At 44.3% G+C, this 26,135-nt stretch overlaps 1 protein-coding gene across 6 annotated transcripts in view; it reads right to left on the reverse strand.

Moving 5' to 3' along the window:
* The window catches only part of LOC147735029 (membrane-spanning 4-domains subfamily A member 4A-like), a 316,483-nt gene that overhangs the window by 179,256 nt on the left and 111,092 nt on the right, over positions 1-26,135 (reverse strand). For 5 of the 6 annotated variants that reach the window (XM_086953127.1, XM_086953124.1, XM_086953128.1 and 2 more), the window contains 3 exons: positions 21,702-21,861; positions 12,925-13,044; positions 4,334-4,390 (listed from right to left, as the gene is read on the reverse strand). In XM_086953127.1, the coding sequence (XP_086809253.1) occupies positions 4,334-4,390; positions 12,925-13,044; positions 21,702-21,848 (324 nt within the window). In that variant the 5' untranslated portion in view covers positions 21,849-21,861. The remainder of the gene's footprint in view (positions 1-4,333; positions 4,391-12,924; positions 13,045-21,701; positions 21,862-26,135) is intronic. The other variant, XM_086953129.1, reaches the window with a different exon arrangement.

Consider the following 26,135-nt stretch of genomic DNA (forward strand, 5'->3'; position numbering starts at 1 on the left):
TAGGCGATAGCAAGCGGTTTGGGGCCCGCTTTGCATGTCAGCGATATTTATTGCTAATGACATGCAAAGTGGGGGTAACCAACCCGCTAGCGACTGACAACAGTCGCTAACATCGCTATCGCCTATTACCAAGAAGGGTGAAGCAACGGAAATATTTGCGCTAAGCGCGGATATTGCCAAACGCTAACGCCTGCAAATACCAGTTCTTAGCCATGTTATCCAATGGGAGGTGGATAACTTGGCTAACAGCATTTGCACGCTAATGCGTGAACACCGCTGGGTTTCCAGCGATATTCACGCTAACGCCTGCAATATTATCACTTTTGAGATAACTTTTGGTAATAGGACGTTGTTTCAGCGATAATATTGAGCGAAGCGCGGCATTAAAAAAACTAACGCTAAGCTCAGTTAGCGATAAATATCGCTAACTGTTGGTAATATGTCCCATAGTTCCTAGCTAGGGAGGGTGGCATATTAAGTGCTATATAACCTGTTCCCACCATCATTATGATATGATTTCTCCTTTTGTGTTTTATGGAGTTGTAACAATGCTGATTGTATTATTTTTAATCATATGTCTGCTTATGCTCGCAAAAATACTGCATCTTAGAGCACGGCATTAAAATAAATATTTTAAACTTTATTGTGTCTCTTTCTTTACCCATGTTGTGGACTGGTATGAGAATATAATGAAAGAGGGTTCTTGATTCCCACCATTCCTGAGAGTAACCTAAGCCGCATGTTCTGGGTTGTCTAATCATTGGTACCTTTGCTATAGGACGAAGAGCTACTGTGACACTGATGCTAGTCGGTTAGGGGTTATAGGTATTGAGGTGAGCTTTTTTGGTCTACCACAACTCACTGTTTTCCTGGGTCTCTGTGCACAGTTCTGTGTCTGAGCAGAATGCCTGCAACACTGCGACGTCAATCCTCACCCCTGGTGATGCGATTTGCATCCACAATGATGCAAGCCGTGACAGGCCTTGCAACACTCTTCCTGGTGATGTGGCGGCATCTGCTGCGATGTCGATCTTCTTCTCCCGCGATGAGCCACGACAGGCCCTGCGACACGCTTCTCGGAGATGCGTCAGCGTCTGATGCGACGTCAATTCTCTTCTCGGGCGATGAGCTGCGACACACCCTGCGGCACACTTCCCAGTGATGCGGCAGCGTCTGCTTCGACATCGATCCTCTTCTCCTGGTGATGAAAGTGCCACGGTGGACCTGCGATGACTCAACAATTCCTCTGCGACACGCTTCCCGGTGATGCAGCGGTGTCTGCTCTGACGTCGACCCTCTTCTCCAGCGATGTGAGGCACATTGTGTTGTGAAGCGGCAGTTCGGTAACATGCTTCCTGTTCTTGAGTTGTGCTTCCATCTCCTTGCGAAACACAAATCCTCGAAAAGTCCAGCACAACTGCAGGCACTTCAAAAGAACTCTTGGGGAGACTGTGGGTGAAGTCTGTTGTCCCTGAGACTTCAGCAGGAAGCAAGCTCTGTTCTCAAGCCCTTAGAGATCCTTACAAGTTGATGAAAGTACACACAAAGGGCCCGGTTCACAGAATGAACTTAAGACTCAATCCTAAACTTACTACTATTTTGGTATTCACAGAATGCACTTACTACTTTTGGCATTCACAGAATGAACTTACTACTTTTGGTATTCACAGAAGTTAGGATTTTGTCTTAAGTTAGTCTTAAAACAGACTTAAGACAGACTTAAGACAAACTTAAAACAGACTTAAGACAGACTTAAGACAAAATCCTAACTTCTGTGAATACCAAAAGTAGTAAGTTCATTCTGTGAATACCAAAAGTAGTAAGTACATTCTGTGAATGCCAAAAGTAGTAAGTGCATTCTGTGAATACCAAAATAGTAGTAAGTTTAGGATTGAGGCTTAAGTTCATTCTGTGAATAAGGCCCATAGTTCCTCTCTCCTTTCTTTGGCAGTCAGGTAACCACTGCAGGCCAATCCCTCAAGCAGCACTTCAGCTTAGGGATAGCCTCTCCTCAGTTTATCCGGTTCCACTCCACAGCAAAGGATTCTTTTTGTTGTCCAAAAGTGATCTGATTCTCTGAGGTTTAGGTTCTCTCTTTTATACACAGTTTCTCTTTGTTCTCTGAAGGCAGAGAGGCATTTGCCTAGTCCAAACCAGTTCCGGTCAGTCCTGGAGCACTCTGTTTACATGACTTCTTCTTTCCTTTCACAGTGCAGCATCTCTATGTGATTGTCACCATATTTGTGCCAGAATTGTGGAGGGAAGGCACAGCCCTATTCAGGTACCAGGTGCAACTCCTCCCTCCCATCTAGATACAGATCTCTCTAATCACCACTGGGCTTACTCACCCCGTTCCTAGAATCCCCCAGCCCCTGTCACTCAAACTCCAGACAAGGAATACACAACCTAGCAGAGGCAGGCTTGGATAGTTAGACAAGAAAATATCTACTTTCTAAAAGTGGTATTTTCAAACACAGAATGTTAAAACCAACTTCACTAAAAGATGCATTTTATCATTCTGAGTTCAGGCATACTAAACTTGAATTTCCACCTAGATCCCTGAGTCACTTAGGATTATAAGATGCAATAATCAAACTGCCCATTCTGGCCTAAGGGGAATAGGTAGCCTTGCAATAGTGAAAAACGAAAAAATGGCTGTAATTCACTATTAGGACATGCCACACACATAAGGGCTTGTCCTACCTTACACTTACAATGCACCCTGCCCTTGGGCCTACCAAGAAAAATATGAAGAAAAGGGAAGGTTTAGGGACTGACTTAAGTGTGTGCATGTGCTCAGTCAACATGGCAGTACCAGACTGCACACAGGCTCTTCAATGGCAGCCCTGAGACACACTTTTACAGGCTGCTTCTGTGGGTGGCACAACCAGTGCTGAAAGCCCATCAGCAGCATTTGGATTATAAGCCCTGGGCACTCCTGGTGCACTGTACTAGGGTGTGACAGATAAACCAAACCAGCCAATAATGGAATCACTAATCCATACATCAATTTACAATAGGGAGCACTTGCACTGTGGACAGCAGTGGCACAGTGCCCAAAGCATCTAACACCAGCAAAAACAAGAGACAATAGCAAAAATGGAAGGAGACCCACACCAAGGTACCAGGTCTAACAGGTGACTAGTAAAGTCAAAGGTGCACTATACACATGAAATACATAGGTGACATAAAGATTCATCTAAAAGAAATTTCTGTCCTGTCCTCTGTTTTTTAACATGAATGCAAGACCCAATAGTGATTTAAAGTTAAGGTCAAGAAAACTGTATAGACATGTATGACAATCACATCGACGTTTCGACCCTGGAAACAGTGCAGTGATATTCGTCACAGCAGCATTTCTTAAGGACTGTAAAAAGGCGGGGTGGACAGCCACAAGAACCGATAATCAATGAAGTTAAATGGAAGCTGCAATCCTAATGGAAGATCAAAAAGTCAGGACATAGTGAGGATCCAAATAATAACTCCAACCTGCTGGGATGGCCACCTGTTTGCGCATGCAAAACACCAAAAGGCCATGTACAAATCCTAATTAGAGAGTTACAATTAATTTGCGACTCTCTAATTAAGATTTGTGACTTGTTATTAGGAAGGAGCGTTCCCTTCCTAATAGCAACTGCAAAGCCATGTACCAATGTTTTGCAATCACAAGTGCGGGTGCAAAACACTCGCAAATTACCACCCTTTTAAAGAGGGTGATAATGGAGTCTCAAATGGGAAGGGGTCCGAGGGGACCCCTTCCTATTTGTGACTGGCTCCAAAAACATGTTTTAAGGGCAGTCAGTGGTCCCAGGGACTCGCTAATGGGAATGGTTGTACATCAGGTCCCCCGTCCCCTCATATTACAATTACAGAGCATATTATCACAAGTACAGTGTATCCTATTACAAATGCATTGTATCCTATTACATGTGCAGTGTATCTTATTACAAGTACAGTGTGATGGAGTATCCTGTCTGCTAAACTCTAAATAAGGCTGAAAATGTCTCCTATAGGAAAGAAGATCTTTTGAAAGAGAATATTGAAGTGTTGCATAGGGATCGCGGTTGCATTCTCTTGCAAAATGCAAATGCAACAACTGGCCTGTGCATTTGCAGCAATGCACAGAAGTGCACACATACAAAGGTCCCAAACCGGGCCATCTCAAAGATTTTAATGGCAGTGCTGCTTCCAGTCTCTTCCTGCATCTGGAAATCCATACCAGAGACACTTGCAAGTGACTAGAGAATCCCTTAACATTTTAAAAACCCTCTACGTGGAACCAGGAAGCCCTCATCTTTGCTAAAGTCAAGTTATAGTATGTATTGTAACTCACCAGGCTCCGGGTGCCCTTTTTCTCTGCGTCAACAGACAATGCTCCAGAGATGATATACTAGGAAGAAGAGACAATATTTTGAATTGATTATCAACAATCACGTGTTATTGATTACGTTGCAACAAAGCATTTAGGAACTGATGCCAACTTCTCTATAACTAGTTTTAACTTATGTGTACTCTGGTGAGGAGTTGCAGCATAAAAGCTCAAAATAGGAGCCTCTCAGAATAATTAATCAGGTCTTCAGGAAATATACAACGCTTGTATGCTCTACATGTATCCAATGTAAACAATAGTAAAAAGTTATTATAATAACGTAAAATATGAAAAAGTATTTCTTTTGCCACCCCCCTTTATATAATGCCGAACATGAGCATCTGTTATTTCAGCTCCAAGACACCATTCTGGGTGAACATGCCTTTTACAAATACTTGGTATGTTATGTTATTTTGTGTCATGTTATGTGTTAAAAAGTAATATAAAATATTCATAATTGATCCAGCAGCAAAAATATTTATTTATTTTATTTATTTTTGAGATTTATACAGCGCGTACAATTGCCCGTAGGCGTCTCGGCGCTAGAAACTTTGAATGTATTCCCGAGGTTAGGCCGGAAACTATTCTTGATAAAACAGCCAGGTCTTTATCTTTCTGCGGAAATGCATCAGGGATGGGCTGTCTTTGATGGAAGCTGGCAGGGAGTTCCATAACCTGGGAGCTGCCACAAGGAAGCGTCTATCCCCCCAGTTAACTGTTTTTGTTCGTGGTATTTGAAGGATTTTAAGGTTGTTAGATCGGAGCGGTCTTATGGAGGACTGGTATCTGAGATGGGATTTCAGGAAATGTGGACCACAGTTGTGCAGTGCTTCATAGAGTATGCACAGCGCTTTAAACTTGATCCTGTTTCGAATCGTGAGCCAATGCAGATTTCGTATAGTCTCAGAGATTGGTGAGAACTTTGGGATTCCAGACAAGAGGCGGGCTGCAGCATTCTGGATGGTCTGAATTTTGTTGGTCACTCTTGCTTGGGTGTTGATGAATAAGCCGTTACAATAGTCAAGAGATTACAGCACGAGGGCGCTTACCAGCGTCTTACCTGCTGAGGTTGGTAGAAACGGCATGATTTTCTTGATCAGCCTAAGTTTGTGATGGGCTGTTGCTGCTATTTTATTTGAGTGGGCCATGAAATTTAATTTATCGTCAAAAATCACCCCCCAGATTTCTGACGGTGATGGCTGGTGTAGGTTGTGTTCCGTGGGTAGGGGGCCACCAGGTGTTTGACCGTCCGGGGGAGAGAAGTCCAAATATGATGACCTCCGTTTTTTCAGCATTTAACTTTAGGCAGTTAGAGGCCATCCACTCACCGATCGCCCGCATGCACTCTTGGAAGTTTTCAGCTACCTTGTCTCCATTCCCGTTGATGGCCAACACAAGCTGGGTGTCATCCGCGTACGAGGTAAGGCTCATCCCATAGGCCTTGATGACAGAGGCCCGGTCCGACACGTAGATATTGAATAGTGTCGGACTAAGGGATGAGCCTTGGGGAACCCCACACGGTAGTGACAGCTTGTGCGATTGGAAGGGCCCCAGTGTGACCACCTGTGATCTACCGGCCAAGAAGGAGGAAAGAAGATTTCTAGCCATGTGGCGGATGCCCAGGTTTTTGGCACGGTCGACCAGGATCTTGTGGTCGACCGTGTCGAAGGCCGCCGACAGATCGAGAAGTACAAGTATTGCTGTACCTCCCTGGTCCCCGATCACTCTTATGTCCTCTGTAGCTTTTATTAAGGCAGTTTCGGTTCCATGGAACTTGCGGAAACCAAATTGGGTGTTGTCCAGTAGTTGATGTTTTTCTATGAACTCTGAGAGTTGTGAGTTCGTAGCCTTTTTCACTACCTTGGCTAAAAAGGGGAGACTGGCTATGGGGCAGTAGTTTTTTGGTTGGTCCTTGTCCAGATTAGCTTTCTTAAGGAGGGGTTTGACCAAGGTGTTTTTAAGGGAGTCTAGGTATATCCCAGTTCTGAAACATTGTGTTGCAGATTGATACAATGTCAGGGGAGAGATAGTCCATGATCGGACGAATGACTTTTAGAGGGCAAGGATCTAATGCTGAGCCTGATTTGATTGTGGCCGTTATTTCCTTGATTTGTGTTTCTCCAAGGTCTAAGAACTGAGAAAGTTTGATATTGTTAGTCCCGTTGTTAGATGTGGGGGGGCTGATTACTGTTTTTGTGGAGAATGCTTGATATATATCATTCACCTTTGTGAAAAAGAAATCAGCCAGAGAATCAAAAAAGACTTGGGATTGTGGAGGATTCAGGTCCGGTGTGTTTCCCGCTAAAACCTTAGTTATCTCAAAAAGTTTTTTACTTGAGTTTTTAGCAGAATTGATTTGTTCAGTGAAATAGGATTTTTTTGTCTCGACTATAAGGGCTTTGTATTGTCCGAGTGCTTCCTTATAGCTAGTCTTGTTTTCAGCACTGTAGGATCTGCGCCAATGTCTCTCCCTGTTTCTACAGAATTGCCTCTTAATACGGAGCTCCTCTGTAAACCATGGGGCTGATGGCGTTGCTCTATTTCTAGAGAATTTTTTAGTTGGGGCTAAGGAGTGGGTGCCGGTACCTATCCACTCCTGAAATTGTCGTGTGGCCAAGTTTGGATCAAATGTTGAGTCAGGACGAGTTTTTTCAAGTAGGCTCGTTAGCTCAGCGTGATCGATGTCCTTCTAAACTTTAACGGTTTGTGGTTTCGGTACAGACTGGGGTCTGAGTCTATTTAATGTGACTGATATTTTTATCAAAATGGCGAAGTGGTCGGTCCATGGCATTGGTAAGGTATCTATTATATTAACTCCTTGTATATTAGTAAAAATGACATCTAGCATGTGACCGGCAATATGGGTGGGGGTGGTTACCAGTTGCCGAAGACTCATAGTGTGCATGTCTGATATCAAGGAATGGGTATCTTTGTCAGCTGCATTCTCAAGATGGAAGTTCCAGTCACCCAATAATGTAAATGAGTCTTCCAGCGCTGGAGCGTCTAGTATTGCACCCAGATTTGCTAGAAAGTTGGTGCGAGAGCCTGGTGGTTGATATAGGAGGATGCCTTTAAAATGAAACGATGGGGTGAGTTTAAGATTGAAAAGAAGGGCTTCACAGGAGGTGGAGTGTATGTGAGATATTCTGACCGTTTTGTGGTCGCGGGCGATGATGGCTGGTCCTCCTCCGCGCTGCCCCACTCTATCTAGGCGATAGGCGTTATAGGCTGGGGGGTTGCAACTGCCATGTCAGGATCGGATGCTCCATCCGTCCATGTCTCCGTGAGAAAGAGACAATCAAGGTTGTTGTTGATAATAAGATCGTGTATTTCTTGCCGGTGCTTGACAAGGGATCGTGCATTGATTAGTGCAGTGGTGATGTCGGAAGACATAGATGCAGTGACAGCATGTGTTTTGATTTTTTCATTCGTTATCTGTAGCTTCAAGTTGCAGTGAGGACATGTACATTTTGTGGTATCTGACCATAAGTGTGGATTATATTGAGCGCAGTCGGTGTTAGGCGTGCGCAGTGCCATCAATGTGGATTTGGGGTAGATGTGGGGAGCCTGTCGCGGAGATTGATCAGAGGTTCTGGCCCTTTGCCCGGTCTCGGCACGGACGAGCACAGACGAGCTTGCCTTATGCGCGCCTTTGGCGCGCATTCGTCGCGCCCGCTGCGCTCGTCCGCTGCGCTTCCAGAACATGCACATATTTGTAGGGAGGGAGCAATGCAAGAGGCGTGGCCTCGAATTGGGCGTGTCCCAGTCAGGGAGAGGGGAATGAAGTTGGCGGGAAAACAGTGATTTTGCCCTTACCAGTGCTCGTTTTTCAGCAGGAAAGGGTGTCTGCACACTGCAGTGATGTGACAGGGAAGGTGAGTGATTTTAAAAGCAAAGTGAAATTTTACAGTTTTAAAACAAAGTTATGCTCAGTTTTCCTTGCTACTCCCGGCTGTGCCTCAGGAGGGTTCAAACGTTATCTAAAGCGCTAGTAGTCAGTGCGTCTTTTATAACTTTGAAGAGGGGGGGCGTGGCCTCAAAGTGGGCGTGTCCCAGTCAGGGAGAGGGGAATGAAGTTGGCGGGAAAACGGCGATTTTGCCCTTACCAGTGCTCATTCTTCAGCAGGAAAGGGGGCCTGCACACTGCAGTGATGTGACAGGGAAGGTGAGTGATTTTAAAAGCAAAGTGAAATTTTACGGTTTTAAAACAAAGTTATGCTCAGTTTTCCTTGCAACTCCCGGCTGTGCCTCAGGAGGGTTCAAAAGTTATCTAAAGCGCTAGTAGTCAGCGCGTCTTTTATAACTTTGAAGGGGGCGTGGCCTCAAAGTGGGCGTGTCCCAGTCAGGGAGAGGAGAATGAAGTTGGCGGGAAAACAGCAATTTTGCCCTTACCAGTGCTCGTTTTTACCAGGAAAGGGTGCCTGCACACTGCAGTGATGTGACAGGGAAGGTGAGTGATTTTAAAAGCAAAGTGAAATTTTACGGTTTTAAAACAAAGTTATGCTCAGTTTTCCTTGCAACTCCCGGCTGTGCCTCAGGAGGGTTCAAAAGTTATCTAAAGCGCTAGTAGTCAGTGCGTCTTTTATAACTTTGAAGGGGGGGCGTGGCCTCAAAGTGGCCTGTCCCAGTCAGGGAGAGGAGAATGAAGTTGGTGGGAAAACAGCAATTTTGCCGTTACCAGTGCTCGTTTTTAGCAGGAAAGGGTGCCTGCACACTGCAGTGATGTGACAGGGAAGGTGAGTGATTTTAAAAGCAAAGTGAAATTTTACAGTTTTAAAACAAAGTTATGCTCAGTTTTCCTTGCAACTCCCGGCTGTGCCTCAGGAGGGTTCAAAAGTTATCTGATCACACTTAACTTATTGACTGCAATAGAATACCTTTAAAGTTGATATCCATAGCAGTAATTATTTCGCTGGTATATGAAGTCATTCATTAGCGGAAATCCTTTTGTTTCATAGTTCCAGTATTTTCGACCATTTTGGGACATGTACAAGGAAGATACGGGGAGAGTTATTAGCAGTCCTGGCTTAACACCTCTCTCCGCCACTTCTGAAACACGAGCCTGCATCATATTTACAAGAATGAGGTACAGCCATGCGTTTCCCCCTGCGATGGCGTTAGTTTAGCAACTTGGCGCCAAGGTAGGCAGTGTCTGCGTACAGGGGAAGATTGTTTATGTGCAGGAATTTGTCCCTTCCTGCACATAAACAATCCTAAAATGCCATTCTGTCACTGTCATGTGTGCTGCTTCATGCAGCACACATGAAAGTCACAAAATGGCAATTTTGTAAAGGATTGTTTATGTACAGGAAGGTCTACCTTTCTGCACATAAACTCCCACTGCAACACCCACTGCCCACCCCCTCCACGCTAGCCATAGCGTGAAAGGGGGCATTATTCACAAGGCTGCGTTAAGCCACGTTAAGTGGCTTGACGCTGCCCTGTAAATAAGGCTCAGCCCCTATCGCCACCATAACATCGATATAAGTGACGTTGTGGTGGTGATAGGGGCTTGTACAATGCCCCCCATTGAATCTGGAATTCCATAGGCTAAGTCGTCTGACCACATGGCAATTCAGTTTAATGTTTGTCTCAATCAAATGAAAAATGAATTATAACAAGCAGGACAAATTGGTCAGGTCTTGGAATAAAGTCAACAATTCTGACTTTATAAGTAACCTTGTGTCCACCCAACTGTTCCTTACAGTTGCCTGTGACATTGCAGCTTCCCAATATTTTAACTAGATACTAGATGCAGAAAACAAATTGGCCCAGCTAAAAAAAGTTATCAATCACAGATTGCGGCCATCAGCCCCTTAGTACTCTGAGAAAGTATGAGAATTTTTTAAAACCTGTCATTGTCAGCAATAGTGCTGAAGAAATAACTATGCTCCAGAGGAAAAACAGAAATATAAATCACAGATTCAGGAATATAAAAGTCTGACTATTTCTGAGGAAAACAGTTTTTTCGCAGAGAAAATCAGATCCGCGGCCAACTCATCCAGATAGTTGTTCCGTATGGTATCAAACTTCTGTACTCTCACAGTTTCTCCTACTACACCATTCAACAGCTTTGTGATAACTTAGCGACTTTTTCCAGAAATAAAGTTGAGGATGTTTTTAATTACCTTATCGTCAAAAACAATATTGATCTCTCAACTCAAGCTATCACCAGTCCAGAACAAATTCAACCAAATTTTTGTGAGTTTCCGGCCATCTCTTATGAAGGAATGATGGAACTTAGAAAACTAACCAAGTCTGGGGCCCCCTATGACCCATGCCCTACTAGTGTGCTGCATAAACTAGCCGACTTTAATGCACCTCCACTTTCCCTGCTGTTTACTAATATCCTAAAATTCAGAAGTGTCCCTATGGAATGGAAAAAGGCCTTAATTTTGCCACTTTTAAAAGAGCCAACTCACACCCAGTGGGAGGAAAAAAATACCGCCCAATATCAAGACATCTCTTTCTAGCGAAAGTACTAGAAAGACATCTTAACAACTCACTTTCAATTTTCCTGGATTAGAATGGTATCCTGGATAACTCCCAGTTCGGGTTTAGGAAAGCCCACCCTGCGATGACAGTGCAAGTCATAGTGTGAAAGGAGGTGAAGGGAATTCTTGACCGGGCAGATAAGGCTGCAGAGTTCCTTTTGAATCTGTCCGCAGCCTTTGAGTCAGTAAGCCACGGAATTATGAAACAACGCTTGTTGGAGATATATCCAAAGCTTGGATTTCAAACTACTTTGCTCATTTCTAGATGAAAGGGACCAAATGGTAAGATTTTAGGTCAAAGTCATTCTCGCTGCCTTGTGGTGTTCCGCAAGGCTTTTCAATAAGTCCCAGTTTATTTAATCTATATGTGGCCCCTCTTATGAGATTGATAAGGCCGCATGGCTTTTCCAGACTGTCTTACGAGGATGACATTCAAATTATTGTCATAAATAAAAATATTGAAGAGGTGGCCTTACGCTTCAATGAATGCATGAGTGCCATTTTCAACTGGATGACTTACCGTTGCCTCAAATTAAACTCTGGAATGACAGAGGTTCTCTTCTTGGGGCAGGATACCTTTTTCTGGCACAATTCGTGATGGCCTCAAGCCCTGGGCTCTCTTCAAGTCCTAGTGTTTAATACAAGGAATCTCGATTCATTTGACCTCCTTATGCTTCCATATTCTAAAGGTGCTTAGGAACATTCTTCCTTTCTGACCATTTGATATACAGAAGACAGTGATCACGTCTCTAGAGATAGTAAAGCTAGATTACCGTAGCACCCTTTATGCTGGAGCCCAGCAGTGTGTTTTGGGAAGACTGCAAAATGTAGCATTCAGGTATATAAAAAAGATCAAGAAGTTTAAACCTGTTTCCAAACCCAGGGAATAACTCTACTGGCTACCAGTTAAAAAAACAGAGTTGCCTTAAAGGCACTCTGCATTGCCCACAAAGCATTGTATCTTCAAGGGCCTGACTTTCTTAAAAACAAATGTTCTTGGTAAATTCCAAGCAGATCACAGCGCTCATTCACAGTCAAAAAAGTGTTGATTCCTCACATTCACAAAGCCTCTTGGGGTGGTAGAAAATTTTCAGATGTCACCTCTTGCCTTTGGTACCAAATGCCAGAACACTTAAAAAATATCTCTAACTTCCTGGCTTTTAGAACGTCACTAAAACATGGCTGTTCACCTTTTTCTTTGTAGACTTCAGACGATGGGTCCTCCTTTTTTCTTGTAAAAGCAGTGCCAAGATGCCCTAGTGCAAATGTCACACTCTACAAAATTCAAATAAAATCAAGGGAGTCCTTCCATATGGGTTTTGGGCCACTATGCCAAATAAAATTCACTCATAGAATGTTTTAACTAGCATGTTTCCATTCATGAATGACGTTCATCCTCACTCATGTTCCTGTCACCTCTTGTACATAAGAACACACCCAGCATGGAGAGACGGTAACACCTTTGAGGTTGTCTGGCCTCCTTAGTGAACTGCATTCTGGTTCCTCAGGACAAGCATAGGTCCTAAGAAATCAGAGCTATGAAACAACCAACCCAATCCTTATCTAAGTGAATTTGGTCTGGTCTTCAAGTTGCCCATAGTTATCCCTAGGTGAGTTATCAATCCTGAGTTCCGGGTACACGCTATCCACGTGCCTCACGCACCTCACACAATACACAAGGTATTTCCCACAGACAATGCTGCGAAATAAGTTATAAAACGTGTTTTCTTGTGCCCAGAGTTAAGCGTCTTACTTTAACTACTTCACTGCGGCGGCTATACCGCCGCAGTGCTAAGGGGGCGGGGCGGAAATGCGGCGGGTGCATGCTGGTGGCGGAACCGCTCCGTCACCAGCGTCGGTTGACCTGTGCTTATGACGGACCGGTTCCGTCATGGCCCCGCCCGCTCAATAGAATGCTCAGCGCAGGCACGGAATCTGCGCCGCGCAGGAGCGTCGGGCGGGCCATGACGGAACCGCTCCGTCATCAGCACAGCGCCACCGCGGCTGATGATGGAGCGGTTCCGTCATCAGCAGGGGAGGGGTTAAAAAATGCATACTTACGAAGATAGATCCCCAGAATGTCACTCCGCTGAGAATGATGATTGGAACTCTTGAGGAGGGCGTGAACATGAGATAGACTCCCAGGCAGATCTGCAGGATGCCATTCATGATCTGAATTGCCTACAGCGAAAATGAATGAAATGAATAAGTTACAAGCAGGAGAAGGAAAGTTAGAAACAAGGATTGAATTCAGCATATATTGATCTATAGCATCTTTTACCAGCTCAATGACTTTCCAACTATCCCATGCACTACTGAATCTAAACTTCAAAACTATTTGCAATTAATAAGTAACTTGACTGTCAATGCTAGTGACATGACAGACTTTATTGCTACAACACAAAGTACTTTGCTTTTAATATATCTCTTTACAAACACTCTTTCATCTACTCTTATTGGCAAAACTTTACAAGACTTTGATCATTCTTATCCTGCCATATATCTTGATTTGCGCTGCTCCTCAGTATTTTCATTGCTTACGACTTAAAAGATTTCCATTCTCTTTTCTACACATCCTGTTTATTTTGATACTTTTATTTCCCGTCATCATTATCACATTCATCTTAACATACATTATAAATCAAGACGATTGTGGTGCTTGCTGCACCAAAATCTACATGCACTGGGATGCACCTGACGTTTCCCCCGACTAAATGTAGGCAGATTTGACCTACTGATACCTATTTTGGAATGCAGTTTAAATGTCACAGCTCATTATTTAAGTATGTGCAGTAAAAGGAGGTCAGCATCGATCCGAATGTATTATACGTGTCGTAATTGGGGCCCTAATCAGTTGTACTTATAGTCTATGAAGACGGAATAGACGGACTGAGAAAATTTGTAGTATCAGATTCACCTTTTTAGTGGCAGAAGTTTCAGTAGGTTTGAACTGCTTTAAAATGTTGGAGTGACTACTGAAGAGCGGGGTTGGTGACCTATTTTAAATATAGCACTTTGCTTTCACTTCTTTTGGGCACCAACTACTTGCCTAGTACAACTGTTTGATGCCTTTACAATGGTTACCTCGGTATGTGCCAACCCTTGTTGCTTCCATAATTTTCAAGGACTTCGGCCTTTGCATTTTTCCATATCAAGTATATCTCTTTCTTTTTTTTAAATGTCCATGTGACATTACCAACAGCACCTAAAATATAGAGTTATCACTTCACTCATGTACCGAGTGATACATTCTTCAGATGTTTTCTTATGAAAGGCCCTTCGTTACCCATTCTTTCAACGCTCACCCTCTATTGGCATCACCGCTTGGTCCTGTATGCGAGCATTTGAACTTCAATGTCATAAACGTCCTTTCATCCTTTGTTTAACAGCCAATCGAAACTCCTTTGCTCCATTGTGCAACAGCCGATTGGTTGGCCTCATATTTACCACCTTGTTCCGCCAACAACAAATGGGGGCCAGCAAAAACAATAACAGCGGCACAATTCCTACTGTGTCTTCAGAGGAGTCCAGATTTCATATACCAAAAGATATGGCGCCCAGTAACAACGTGGAGATGACAGATAAGTGGTTTGCAGCCTATGGAGTGGCTTTGGAACAGCAGAGCCTCCCAGAGGAGTTCTAGGAGATTGGGGGCGGGGGCGGGGTTGCTTTGGGTGGTACATTCCCACAGTGGGGAGGGACACACTCCTTACATTAGAGGTGGGTGATCAGACCCATACACTGCCATGGAAACCATTTTAGTCAGCAAGTTTGGGTTATACAGGCTACGGTTCAGGGCATAGTCACAAACTCTCCAAACAAACATGGGTAGATTTTCTGCATTATGCTGGAAAGGCACTGAAGGGCTGGGTGAGGCGCAGCAAAGTGGATGATTGTAAAGAGTTGTACATCTTATTTTGAAGAACCACATGCTTGATAATTGTTTTCCAGAGCTGCACCAATACCTGGTGGAGGCAAGCTGACCGACTCTAGGAAGGTTGCTGAAGAGATAGACTTCTGGGTCAGCACCATAGTGTCCAAGAAGGTATCTAGGGGGGGCTCCCAAAAGGTTGGTCAGGGTTACCGACAAAGGAAAGAGGGGGGAGATAAGAAGAAGGAGTCCCTTAAAGGCCCACCAAAGTATTCAAAAGGTAAATGGTCTGGCTCTCATTTCCACTCTGGCCACCAGAAACCAAACTACTCTGACAGAAGTCAGCAACCCAAACTCCCAAGTGCTATGAGTGCAGTGAGTATGGACACTACAAGGGATCCCAACTGTTCAAAAAGAGAGCACCCTCCCACTGGAGGTAGAACCCAGGTCTGGCTAGCATACTTTTGGGGAGGAGTTTGTCTTAGTTAATGGAGGGAAGTTAAGAGAGCTTATCCTAGTGTCCCTGGGTGACAGTGAGATGGGTCCTAAAGTCCATGTGGCATCAAATACTACTAAGTATAGGCAGTGGGTCCCCATCAATGGGCACAAGGTTGAGGCACTGATGAGCACAGGTGCCAGCATGACTTTGGTAATGAGTCAGCTGGTGACCCCAGAGCAAGTTATTCCAAATGCTTTCCACCAAGTTGTGGGGACTGAGAATAGGCATGGTCACTATCCAGTGACCCTAGTTCAATTTGAGTGGGTAGGGGTTTCAGGTCTTCTGAAGGTTGCTGTGAGCCCTGCCATGCCTGTGGACTGTTTGTTGGGTAATGACCTTGAGCACACTATTTGGAAAGAAGTGGCGCTCAAGGCATATGTAGAGATGTCGGGGTTACCTGATTGGATCAGAGCAACGAAAAGGTCCATGGCTGCCCGGAAAGGCTTTCAGAAGTGTCTGGAGCCTGGAACAATGGTGCAGCCAGCTGATAAAAAGGGGAAAGGCAGAGGACGTAGGAAACCAGCCCTAAATATGTTATGTTATGTTAATAGAGATTTGTAAAGCGCACTATCACCATAAGTTTCCTGGTGCTAGGATTGTATGAGGATGAAGCGGTAGAGCAAGTTAGGCGGCCGGGCGAGCCCGGATTGGTCTTATACCATCAGTAAGATGGGTGGGGTACCTGCGGTGGCCACCGTGGAGCCCACTGAGGAGGACATGGTTTCCCTTGCTGACCTGCATATACCTGCTGATTGGCATGCAGAAAGAGGTCCCACCAAGGAGGAGTTCTGTAGGCCACAGAGGGAGTTTCAAACCTTTGAGGGCATGAGGCACCAGCCTGAAGCCCAAGCATCAGGTGATGTCTCTGGGAGTTATGGGAGATATCACATTTACTGGGAGGACAACATCTTTTACAGTGAGTCTAAGGCTCCTGTGCAAGCGACATCAAGAGCCTTGGTTGTCTTCCAGTGCTACAGGGCCTTCTCACTCACAAGATACCCCTGGCAGGACACTCAGGCTAAGACAAGAACTTTGCATGGCTTGTCCCCCACTTATATTGGCCCAAGAGAGGGACTTCCTCAGATGCATTCTGTAGGACCTGTGTAATCTGTCAGGCCAGTGGGAAGACAGGGCAGAGGCTGAAAGCCCCCCTAACTCCATTACCTATCATTAGCATCTCCTTTGAGAGGATGAGCATTGATATTGTTGGGACTTAGGATCCCCAGTCTACTTCTGGCCACAGGTTTATCCTGGTTCTGGTGGATCATGCCACTCGGTACCCAGAGGCCATCCCTCTGAGGACCATAACTGCACATTTGGTGGCAAGGGCCCTGATGGGGATTTTTACCCGAGTGGGTTCCCCAAGAAGGTTGTGTTTGACAGGGGCACAAACTTCATGTCTGCTTTATGCAGTCAATGTGGAAAGAGTGTAGAGTGACTTACAAGTTCTCCACCCTTTAACACTCCCAAAACAATAGGCTTGTTGAGATAGTCAACAAGACCTTGAAAGGCATGCTTAGGTGTCTGCCTGAGGGCCTGAGGAAAATGTTGGACATCCTCTTGCCCTACCTATTGTTTTCCTACAGGGAGTTACAACACTAATGAGTGGACTTCAGTCCATTTGAGATTATGTATGGGCATCCTGTCAGGGGACCTCTCAGTTTGGTGAAGAAGGGGTGGGAGCAAGCTCCCAGGAAAGTTCCCTAGGATGTAGTCAGTTACATGCTGGCCTTTCCGCTGCCAAATGGCTAAGTTGTGGAAACAAACTTCTGACAACTTAGAAGTCAGTCAGGCTGTGATGAAGGAGTGTTATGACCAAAAGTCTACCACTGTGGAATTACAGCCTGTACAGAAAGTGTGAGTGATGGAACCCGTGGAACTCAATGCCCTTCAGGACTGATGGGCTGGGTCCTATGATGTGATTGAGAAAAAGGGTAAGGCTGCCTACAAAGTGACCCTGCACGTCCCCAGGTAACCCCACAGGGTACTTCACATCAATCGCCTCAGACCCCACTTTGAGATGTCTGAGCTCACCATGTTGTTGGTGACAGATGGGGCTGAGGAAGAAGAGAGTGAACGTCTCCCTGACCTCTTAGGCTCAGAGGAGAAGGATGGGTCCATGGAAAGAGTGATCCTTTCCCCCACTCTAACTCCTGAGCAATAGAGAGACTGCCACCAAGTGTTGGGACAGTGCTCCTCTCTGTTCTCCTTTTTTCCTGGGATTACCCACCTGTGTACCCATGTTGTGGACACAGGGGACAACCTCCCTGTCAAGAATAAATATTACAGGTTGTCGGTTAAGGTAAGGACCACCATCAAGAGCAAGTGTCTAAGATTCCAGAGTTGGGGGTAATCTGCCCCACCAGGCACCATACCTGAAAAAAGGTTATTTATAGATTACAGAGGGCTAAACTCTGTGACCAAGACTGATGCTCATCCCATCCCAGAAGTGGGTGAGCTCACTGACAGGGTAGGAAATGCCCAGTACTTAATTACCTTTGATCTTACAACAGGGTACTTGCAAATCGCCCTAACAGAGTGAGCCAAGGAAAGGTCAGCCTTCTCCACTCCAGAGGCCAACTATCAGTTTAGGGTGATGCCATTTGGATTAATTAATGCAAATGCACCTTCCAGAGGCTGGTGAACCAGGTCCTTGCGGGTTTGGAGGCCTCCTCAGCTGCCTAACTGGATGGCATAGCTGTCTTCAGTGGCGGTTGGGAGGGCCTTCTCTTTTGCCTCCGGGAAATGCTTCAGGTCCTACAACAGGCAGGCCTGACTATCAAGGCCAGGAAGTGCCAGATGGGCCCGGGGCCTGTGTTGTACTTGGGACACCTGGTGGACAGGGCAAAGATGCAACCCTGTCAGGACAGGATAGAAACTATCATGGCCTGGCAGCCCTCCAAAACCCAGACAGAGGTCAAAGCATTCTTGGGCTTTACTCGGTACTATTGGATGTTTGTCAAGGGTTATGGTATGATTGTTGCTCCCTTGACAGAGCTGACTTCAAAGAAGCTTCCCAGAAATGTGATTTGGACAGAGGCATGCCAACAAGCATTTGACTCCCTGAAGCAAGCCATGTGCACAACACCTGTGCTCAAGGCCTCTGACTTCTCCAAGGAGTTTATCGTACAGACAGATGTCTCAGAACATGGCGTAGGGGAAGTACTTAAACAGCTTAATGAGGAGGGCCTGGACCAACCTGTAGCCTTCAATTCCAGGAGGTTACTCCCCAGGGAACAGAGGTGGAGTGCAATAGAGAGAGAAGCTTTTTGCTGGGGTTTGGGAACTGAAGAAGTTGAGGCAATACCTGTTTGGCAAGAAATCCTTATTCAGACTAACTTCGGGCCTCTCAGGGGGCTCATGAAAATGAGGGTTGAAAATTCAAAATTGTTCAGGTGGTCCATTTCTCTACAGGGTATGGACTTAAGGGTGGAACAAAGACCAGGAGTAGACCACACCAAATGCTGAGAGTCTGTACAGGTTCTTCCCCCTTAGTGATGAGAACTCCCTAGGAGGTTGGGTAGCTCTCCTCATTATCAGCTGGGGGGAGACACGTGTTAGACCGTCATCATTTGTGTGAACAACCCCCAACTTTTTGCCTGCTTCCCTCCACTTTCTGCTGTATCTTTTTGTTGTCCTTACGACTCTAAGCACTTTACTACTGCTGACCACTGCTAAAGTGTATGTTCTTCCCCTTAAATATGGTTAACTTGGTAACATTTGTGTGTGCACAGTTGGCATACTTAGTTTACTTGTAAGTCCCTTGTAAAGTTGTATACTACATACCCGGGGCCTGTAATCTAAATGCTACAAGTGGGCCTGCAGCACTGATTGTGCCACCCAGCAGCACTGATTATATAACCTTACAAACCTGCCTCAGGCCTGCCATTGCAGGGCCTGTATGTGCAGTTCGTTGCCACTTTGACTAGGTATTTAAAACCACTTGCTAAGCCTTAAAATCTCCTTTTATTTCACATAAGTCATCCGTAAGGGAGGTCCCTAGTGACTGTAAGGTAGGGTACTTTGTAACTAAAAGGCAGGACATGTACTTTTAAGTCCTACTTGTTGTGACAGTGACAAACTGCTCAATTCATTTTTTCACTGCTGTGAGGGCTATTCTTTTCATAGGCTAGCATTGGGAGTTCCTTAATACACTTTTAATCTGTAAATCCTGATTGGAAAGGAGTAACTACTTCATGTTTCATATCTTTGGAATGGTGGTGATAAATCCTCTGTAGTGGTAAAGTTGGATTTGACATTACCATTTTCGAAATTCCACCTTTTTGAAAATGTACATTTCTCTGCTATTAACTTTGCTCTGTGTGTCTGCAGTCTGTCTCCAATACACATCTGGGCAGGGTGACAGCTAGATGTTGTGCATTCCCTCAGGACATACACCAACAAAGGAACGGCTAGGTTCGTCATCTGCATCCATCTGCATACTGATAATCTGCCTGGGCAGGAAGGGTAAGAGGGAATCTCACACTTACATCTGAATAGGCGTTGTCCTGTCTTCACAAAGGGCTGTTCACCTCCCACGGACAGCCTGGCAGAGGGGACTGGGCTGAAAGGGATCACTGTGCACTTCAGAGAATTCCTTTGAAGTCACCCCCAACATCAAAGGCACTTTTGGGTATCAGTATCAGGCATCTGCCTTACCACATCAGTAAACTACTGGACCTGGGAAGAACTCTGCTGGAGTAAAGGCTGCTGTGCTGTAAGAATTGCCACTTTGCCTTGACTGACTGGCCTAGGAACTGCTTTTCTCAGCTGCCCTGCTGCCTTATGATCGCTACCCTCCTGAGGACAAGGACTGGGACTATCTCAATTGAACCCAGAATGACTCCAAGGGCTTTGCTGACTTGCCTCCTGTTTTCTGAAGTCTCAGGGACGCAAAAGACTTCTTGCAATCCTGCCGGTGGTGCTGGATTCTGCTGTCTGTGAATCATACCCTTGCTTGAGGTGTCCCCTCCAGTCCTGGGCCTCAGAAGTGGGTTTTGCAGCTTCTTTCTGCAAAAACGGATGCATCGCCATAACTGAATGAGAAATTTTAGTGCATCGCCACACAACAATGATGCAGCGGTTGCTCAATGACAGCAGTATCGCAGCCAGAATTTGCAGCCGACGCAGCAGCCTGACTCCATGAGAAATCCCGATGCATCGTGCCAACGATGTTGATACTTTGCTCCATACAAGGTACTTCAACAGCAGACCATGGGTGGGCTCTGCAGCTAGACGGCACTCCATCACAGTCAACCTGAACTTTGGATTTACACCCGTCCCTCGTATCCTTTTGACCGCTAGTTACTTCTAAGCTTCGTTTTCACATTTAGGGGCATATTACCAAGGGTAGCGATAGGCAATTATCGCCGGTTTAGCGGCCGTTTCCGGCCGCTAAGTGGCGATAATTCTATCGCTCTATTAGCAAGCTGTCGCTAACTGATGATAGCGACAGCTTTTAGGCGATAGCGAGCGGTTTGGGGCCCGCTTTGCATGTCAGCGATATTTATCGCTAATGACATGCAAAGTGGGCGTACCCAACCTGTTAGCGACTGAAAGCAGTCGCTAATGTCGCTATCGCCTATTAGCAAGGCAGGCGTAGCGATGGAAATATTCCCGCTATCGCCAAAAACTAACGCCTGCTCAGACCAGTTCTTAGCCATGTTATCCAATGGGAGGTGGATAACATGGCTAAGAGCATTTTGCCGCTAATGCGTGAATATCGCTGTATTCTCAGCGATATTTACGCATTTCGCCGCTATCGCTGGATATTTTAGCATAATGGAGAAAAACGTTGCTAATAGCATGTTTTCTCCGCTAACATATCCAGCGATAGGCAGCGATAAAAAAATCGTCGCTAAGCCTATTTAGCGATAACTATCGCTACTTGTTGGAAATATGCCCCTGAATCTTTAAAAATTCATATCTCCACCCACTTATTGGATATTTGTCATTTTGGTCTTGTTTTACTCAGATACATATTCTCTTTTTACTACAAATATATGGAGTCTGTTTATAGTGTTTTTATTGTGTTACTGTGTGTGTGTGTGTGTGTGTGTGTGCGTTGCACACATACTTTACACATTGCCTCTTAAGTTAAGCCTGCCTGCTCTGTGACAACCTACAAGAGGGTGAGCACAGGTTAATTACTCTGACTAGAGTGGAGGTTCCTACTGAGACAGAGGGCAAATCTCTCCCAACTAGAGACCCCTTTTCTAACAGGGTCTTACTGTGAAAACCACATCAACAAAAATGCCTGGATTTCTATTAATACATTTCTAGTCTGCTCTATCCCCTCAATAATGAGTTAAGGATTTGAATACTTTTTTTGTTTGAAATGCTTGGTGTCTGCCTGAACTAAAATGATGCACAGCAAGTTCCATATATGTGTTAGATGAGATATTTAATAATTTTAGAACTGGCCATGGTAGATGAAGACAATCATATTTCAAGAGCCCCAGTACTTACTCCAAGTGTCTTTGGTTCTCCTTTAATGAACTTCTTTAGAAAATAAGGCCCCTGATAAGGACTCGCCAACTGATGAGCAGGGTTGAAGGTAGGATTGGGAATATATTGGGTCACCACATAAACTCCATTTCCAGCTGGTGCTGCCATAGCGAATAAGAAGCTGTCAACAAAAGTTATGGTGAAATGTTAATATACTAAATATACATAGGACATACCATTTCTCCAATCACAAGGTGTTTGTATATTACCCATTTAAGAGCTTCCCTCCACTAAAAACAATTTGTATTTTCTTTACTCTTTTTGTGCTAACTAGGGGCCCAGCAAGTGACTCATGGGCCAGTATGTTCTATATGCTGCAAAATCGAAACAACGGTGACCCTACTAAGGCCTGTAAAGGGGTCCTGGACTCTCCAGTTAATGGACTATCAGCTGTGCTCAGAAGCAAGCTGTGTTAAAGAAGAACTGGGAAAAGTGCAGAGATTTTGGAGTCTGCAGTGAAGGTTGGTAGCGTTCCGACTCATAGATCATGTGATTGTCAGTGGGGCATCAGTGGTCGGGGACTTTACTGTATCTAGTTTGTCCCTTCAGGTGCCATTAGGGCACAAACCCTTGTCTTGAAGGGCTTTGCAGGGACTCTCTACCACCTACCAACCTACTAAATGTTTGAAGATTGTTTAACACATTTATTTATTTTTTGAGTTTTATATAGCATGAACATGGCCCAATTTGGGTATCAATGCCCTGTACTAAAGTCATACAATATTGGGAAAAGAGAAAAACAAATGACAATCGGAGAAGGAATAACCATGGAGTTACATATATACAGTGGGTCATTGAGCGTAACAGTTCTAAGACCCAACACTAGCCACGCTGAAGTAGTTTCATCGCTCCTGGAGAAAGAATCTAAGCATTAAGAGCTTTTCTGTTTCTTTTTTTAAGTTGGCGGACAAGGGGTATGTCCTGATTTCCAGAGGTGGATTGTTTCAAATTCTAGGGGCAAGGCCGGAGAAGGAGCAGGTGTAAGGTTTCTTTTTTTTGCACTTCGGAAGTTTCAGTGAAAGAGAGGTGGTGCTTCTTAAGGAGTGCCTGCCACCCAGATAACTCGCGTTTATTGGCCAAGTATACCGAAGTGTTGAGATGGAGGGCTTTGTGCATCATGCATGCAATCTTTAATAGGATTCTGAATTTAAATGGGAGCCAAATTAATATGTTTTAAGCCTGGAGTAATGTGGTCTATTCTTCTGGAATCTGTTATGATTCTGGCCCCTGAGTTCAATGTGGTCTTTAATGCCTTGCAAAGTGGCACTCCTGTAATTTAATTGGGAGATGACCAGAGATTGTACTGCTAATTGAAAATCCATAGGGGGCAGAAAGAGGTTTAGTTTTCTTAGAATGTTCATTTGGTGGTTGGCTCCACTGATGGTTGCACTGATATGATTTTGCATATTATGATGTTTGTCAGAGGGATGCCTAGAGATCGAGTAGAGTTAACAATATGATGGGAGCTGTTGAGAGCTGCGAGTTGTTTGATATAATGTTATACAGATGCCGAGAGATGGTGAGGGGTGATCTAAAGAAATTCAGTTTTCAGTGTGTTGAGCATGAGGTGATTGTGTGTCAGCCATTGTTGTGTTTTTGAGTGCAGTGCAGCGTTTTGATATCTTCAGGTGTACAGTTGTGTATCTTAAGCATACATGTGGTAATGGATGTTTGAGTTCTTCAAAATGTCCATAAGAGATTCCATGAGCAGGTTGAATATCGTGGGTGAGAGTGTGGTACCTTGGGGTACACCAATTGGTACTGGTGTAGTGTCTGATAAGGATTGGTTGATTTTCATTATCTGAATTCTGTTTTGAAGGAAAGAGGGGAACCATTTTAAAACAGGACCCACAATCCCATCTTATTTGCGAGGAGGTCAACCATGTAGTCATGCTTGACTGTATCAAACAACGCTGAGAGATCAAGGAGTATAGGTAAACAGGATTCATTCTGATTGAGCAATCTCAAGGCGTCATTGACAATATGTGTTAGAGCCGTTTCAGTGTTATGGCCAGATCTGAAGCCAGATTGGTATTGGTCTAGCAATTGGAATTGTTCAATGTGGTCACAGGATTGTAGGTGTATGCAGTTCTCCAAAGGTTTTGCTAGGGGTAGGATGTTGGAGATAGGACAAATGTTGTTGGGGTCAGATTGGTCAGCATTAATTTATTTTAAGATTGGGCTGACCTGTCCAATCGTTTGGCTATCAAGGACCATGCCCCGAGAAAGAGATGCTTTGACAATCTTCAACCAGAAATGGAGTAGGGAAGATCTGAGCTCTTTGAAAAGTTTAAGTGGCAGAGGATCATTAAAATAGTTAGATGGTTTTAAAGAGGTCATTATTGTGAATATGTTGAATTTGTCGGGATTTTGAAGGAGGGCCAAGTTGCCTTATTCTTTGTTGACTATCCAAGATGAGAGCTGATTGGATGTTGCACCAGGAGAGGACTGGGATGGTCAATACTGACCAAAAGCTGACATGCGGGTAGCAAATCTAATTCAATCTTCCTTGCCTTATGGCTGAAGTGGAGAGAACTCATTCCCATTTGGTAGCGTGACCTTGTCAACAGAGTGTTGTTTAGAGTGACATATTTGTTCTTTGAGGATTTCAAAAAGATTTTCAGGCCTGTTTTTGGCATTATTTAATCACTGTCTGAAGTATTCTGCTTTTAATCTGTGTTTGTGTTTGTTGTATGAGTTTCTTACTGCCTTCAAATATTTAAGATTAGAGCCATTTGGGGAGACTCTCCTCGTTCTCTCAGCAAGCCTTAGATTAAGCCTTTCCTCATTTAGATTGTCATTGAACAATGGTTTGGACTGTCTGCTTGGTAATCTCCTAAACTGCTTGGGAGAATCGTGCCCAGTAGTGTAATGATCGGGAAAATCAATTTGTGTTTATCATGTTTGCAGGAGGAGGTAGGATGTTGTTGCTAATAGCAATTAGCTCAGTAGGTTTAATCTTTCTAAGGTCTCTGGACCATTATCTGTGTTTAAGTAGTTGCACTAAGGAAGGAGATTAAGAAGTGATCAGACCTTACAATAGATTATGGAATCAAGTTGAATCATGTTGTACTTAGCGATGATTAGATCAAGGGTAGAGCCCCTATTGTGTGTTGGGCCATTGCAAAATTGGGTGAGTTCGAGGTGTATAAGGAAGGCCTTGGTGGTGTTAAGAATGGGGTCATTAAAGTCATTCCATTGTATGTTGAAATCCCCAAGGAAGATCTGATTGATGTGTTGGTCTGAGTTAGAGGAGATGGTCTCCATCATTTGTTCACTCAGGGAGTGCTAGACTGTGTGAAGATTACATATATGTTATTGCTCCATATTTCTCTACCAAGATATTCACATAATGACATTGGGCCCGATTCACAGAACTAATTTAAGACAAAATCCTAAACGTACTACTTTTGGTATTCACAGAAGTTAGGATTTTGTCTTAAAACAGACTTAAGACAGACTTAAGTTAGGAGTCTGTCTTAAGTCTGTCTTAAGACAAAATCCTAACTTCTGTGAATACCCAAAGTAGTAAGTTTAGGAATTTGTCTTAAGTTAGTTCTGTGAATCGGGCCCATAGTACCCATTTTTTATAGTTTTAGGGTGAGCATGGAGCGGTAAATGCATGCTATGTGTCCTCCCATTCCATTGGATCTATCAAGTGTGATGATGTTCTAGTTGGGTCGTACTACCATGTTCAAAGTAGGCGGGGACGTATCGAGCCATGTTTCTGTAAGGATAAGGAGGTTGAGGTATTGGGCGCGAATGAGATCAGCGATGTTACCTGCATGTTTTACCGACGATCTGCAACTAAGGAGCAGGGATCTAAGATGAGATTTGGTAACTTATGTCTCCTAATGTGTCATGTGGATTTTATTTATTTATTTATTTCAATTTCTATAGCGCGTTATCACCCGGGGGTCTCTAGGCGCTTGTTCAAGGATCTGTTATTGAGAATGGGTTCTCTATAGTGGTTGGAGGGAATAGTCTGAATCGTGCTCTGCAGAAGGTGTTAAGTCATAATGAATATTGGTATATGAGAGCAGAAGGGAGTGTAAGTCAACATCGGACAGGTGTTCAGTGACCCTTTTCTCTTGTGGTTAGCAATTCTTCCCTAGGTGTAAACCATGCACGTTTTGTGGCGTGTTTTAACATCTTTTTGGGATAGCCTCTAGCTCCTAACTGTTCACATAATATAACTGAGGCAAAAATACCATATTTCTATGTGGTTCCAAAGATGCACAAGGACAAATTGCCCCCTCCCGGAAGACCAATAGTATCTGGTATAGGTTCACTATTAGAACCCTTATCCAGGTTCTGTGACTTTTTTCTAAAAACCATTGTACAAGGAACATCCACTTACTTTAAGGATACAAAAAATCTACTGACACTATTAGA

The sequence above is a fragment of the Lissotriton vulgaris genome, chromosome 1_2 (genome assembly GCF_964263255.1).
Source record: "Lissotriton vulgaris chromosome 1_2, aLisVul1.2, whole genome shotgun sequence".
Taxonomy (NCBI): domain Eukaryota; kingdom Metazoa; phylum Chordata; class Amphibia; order Caudata; family Salamandridae; genus Lissotriton; species Lissotriton vulgaris.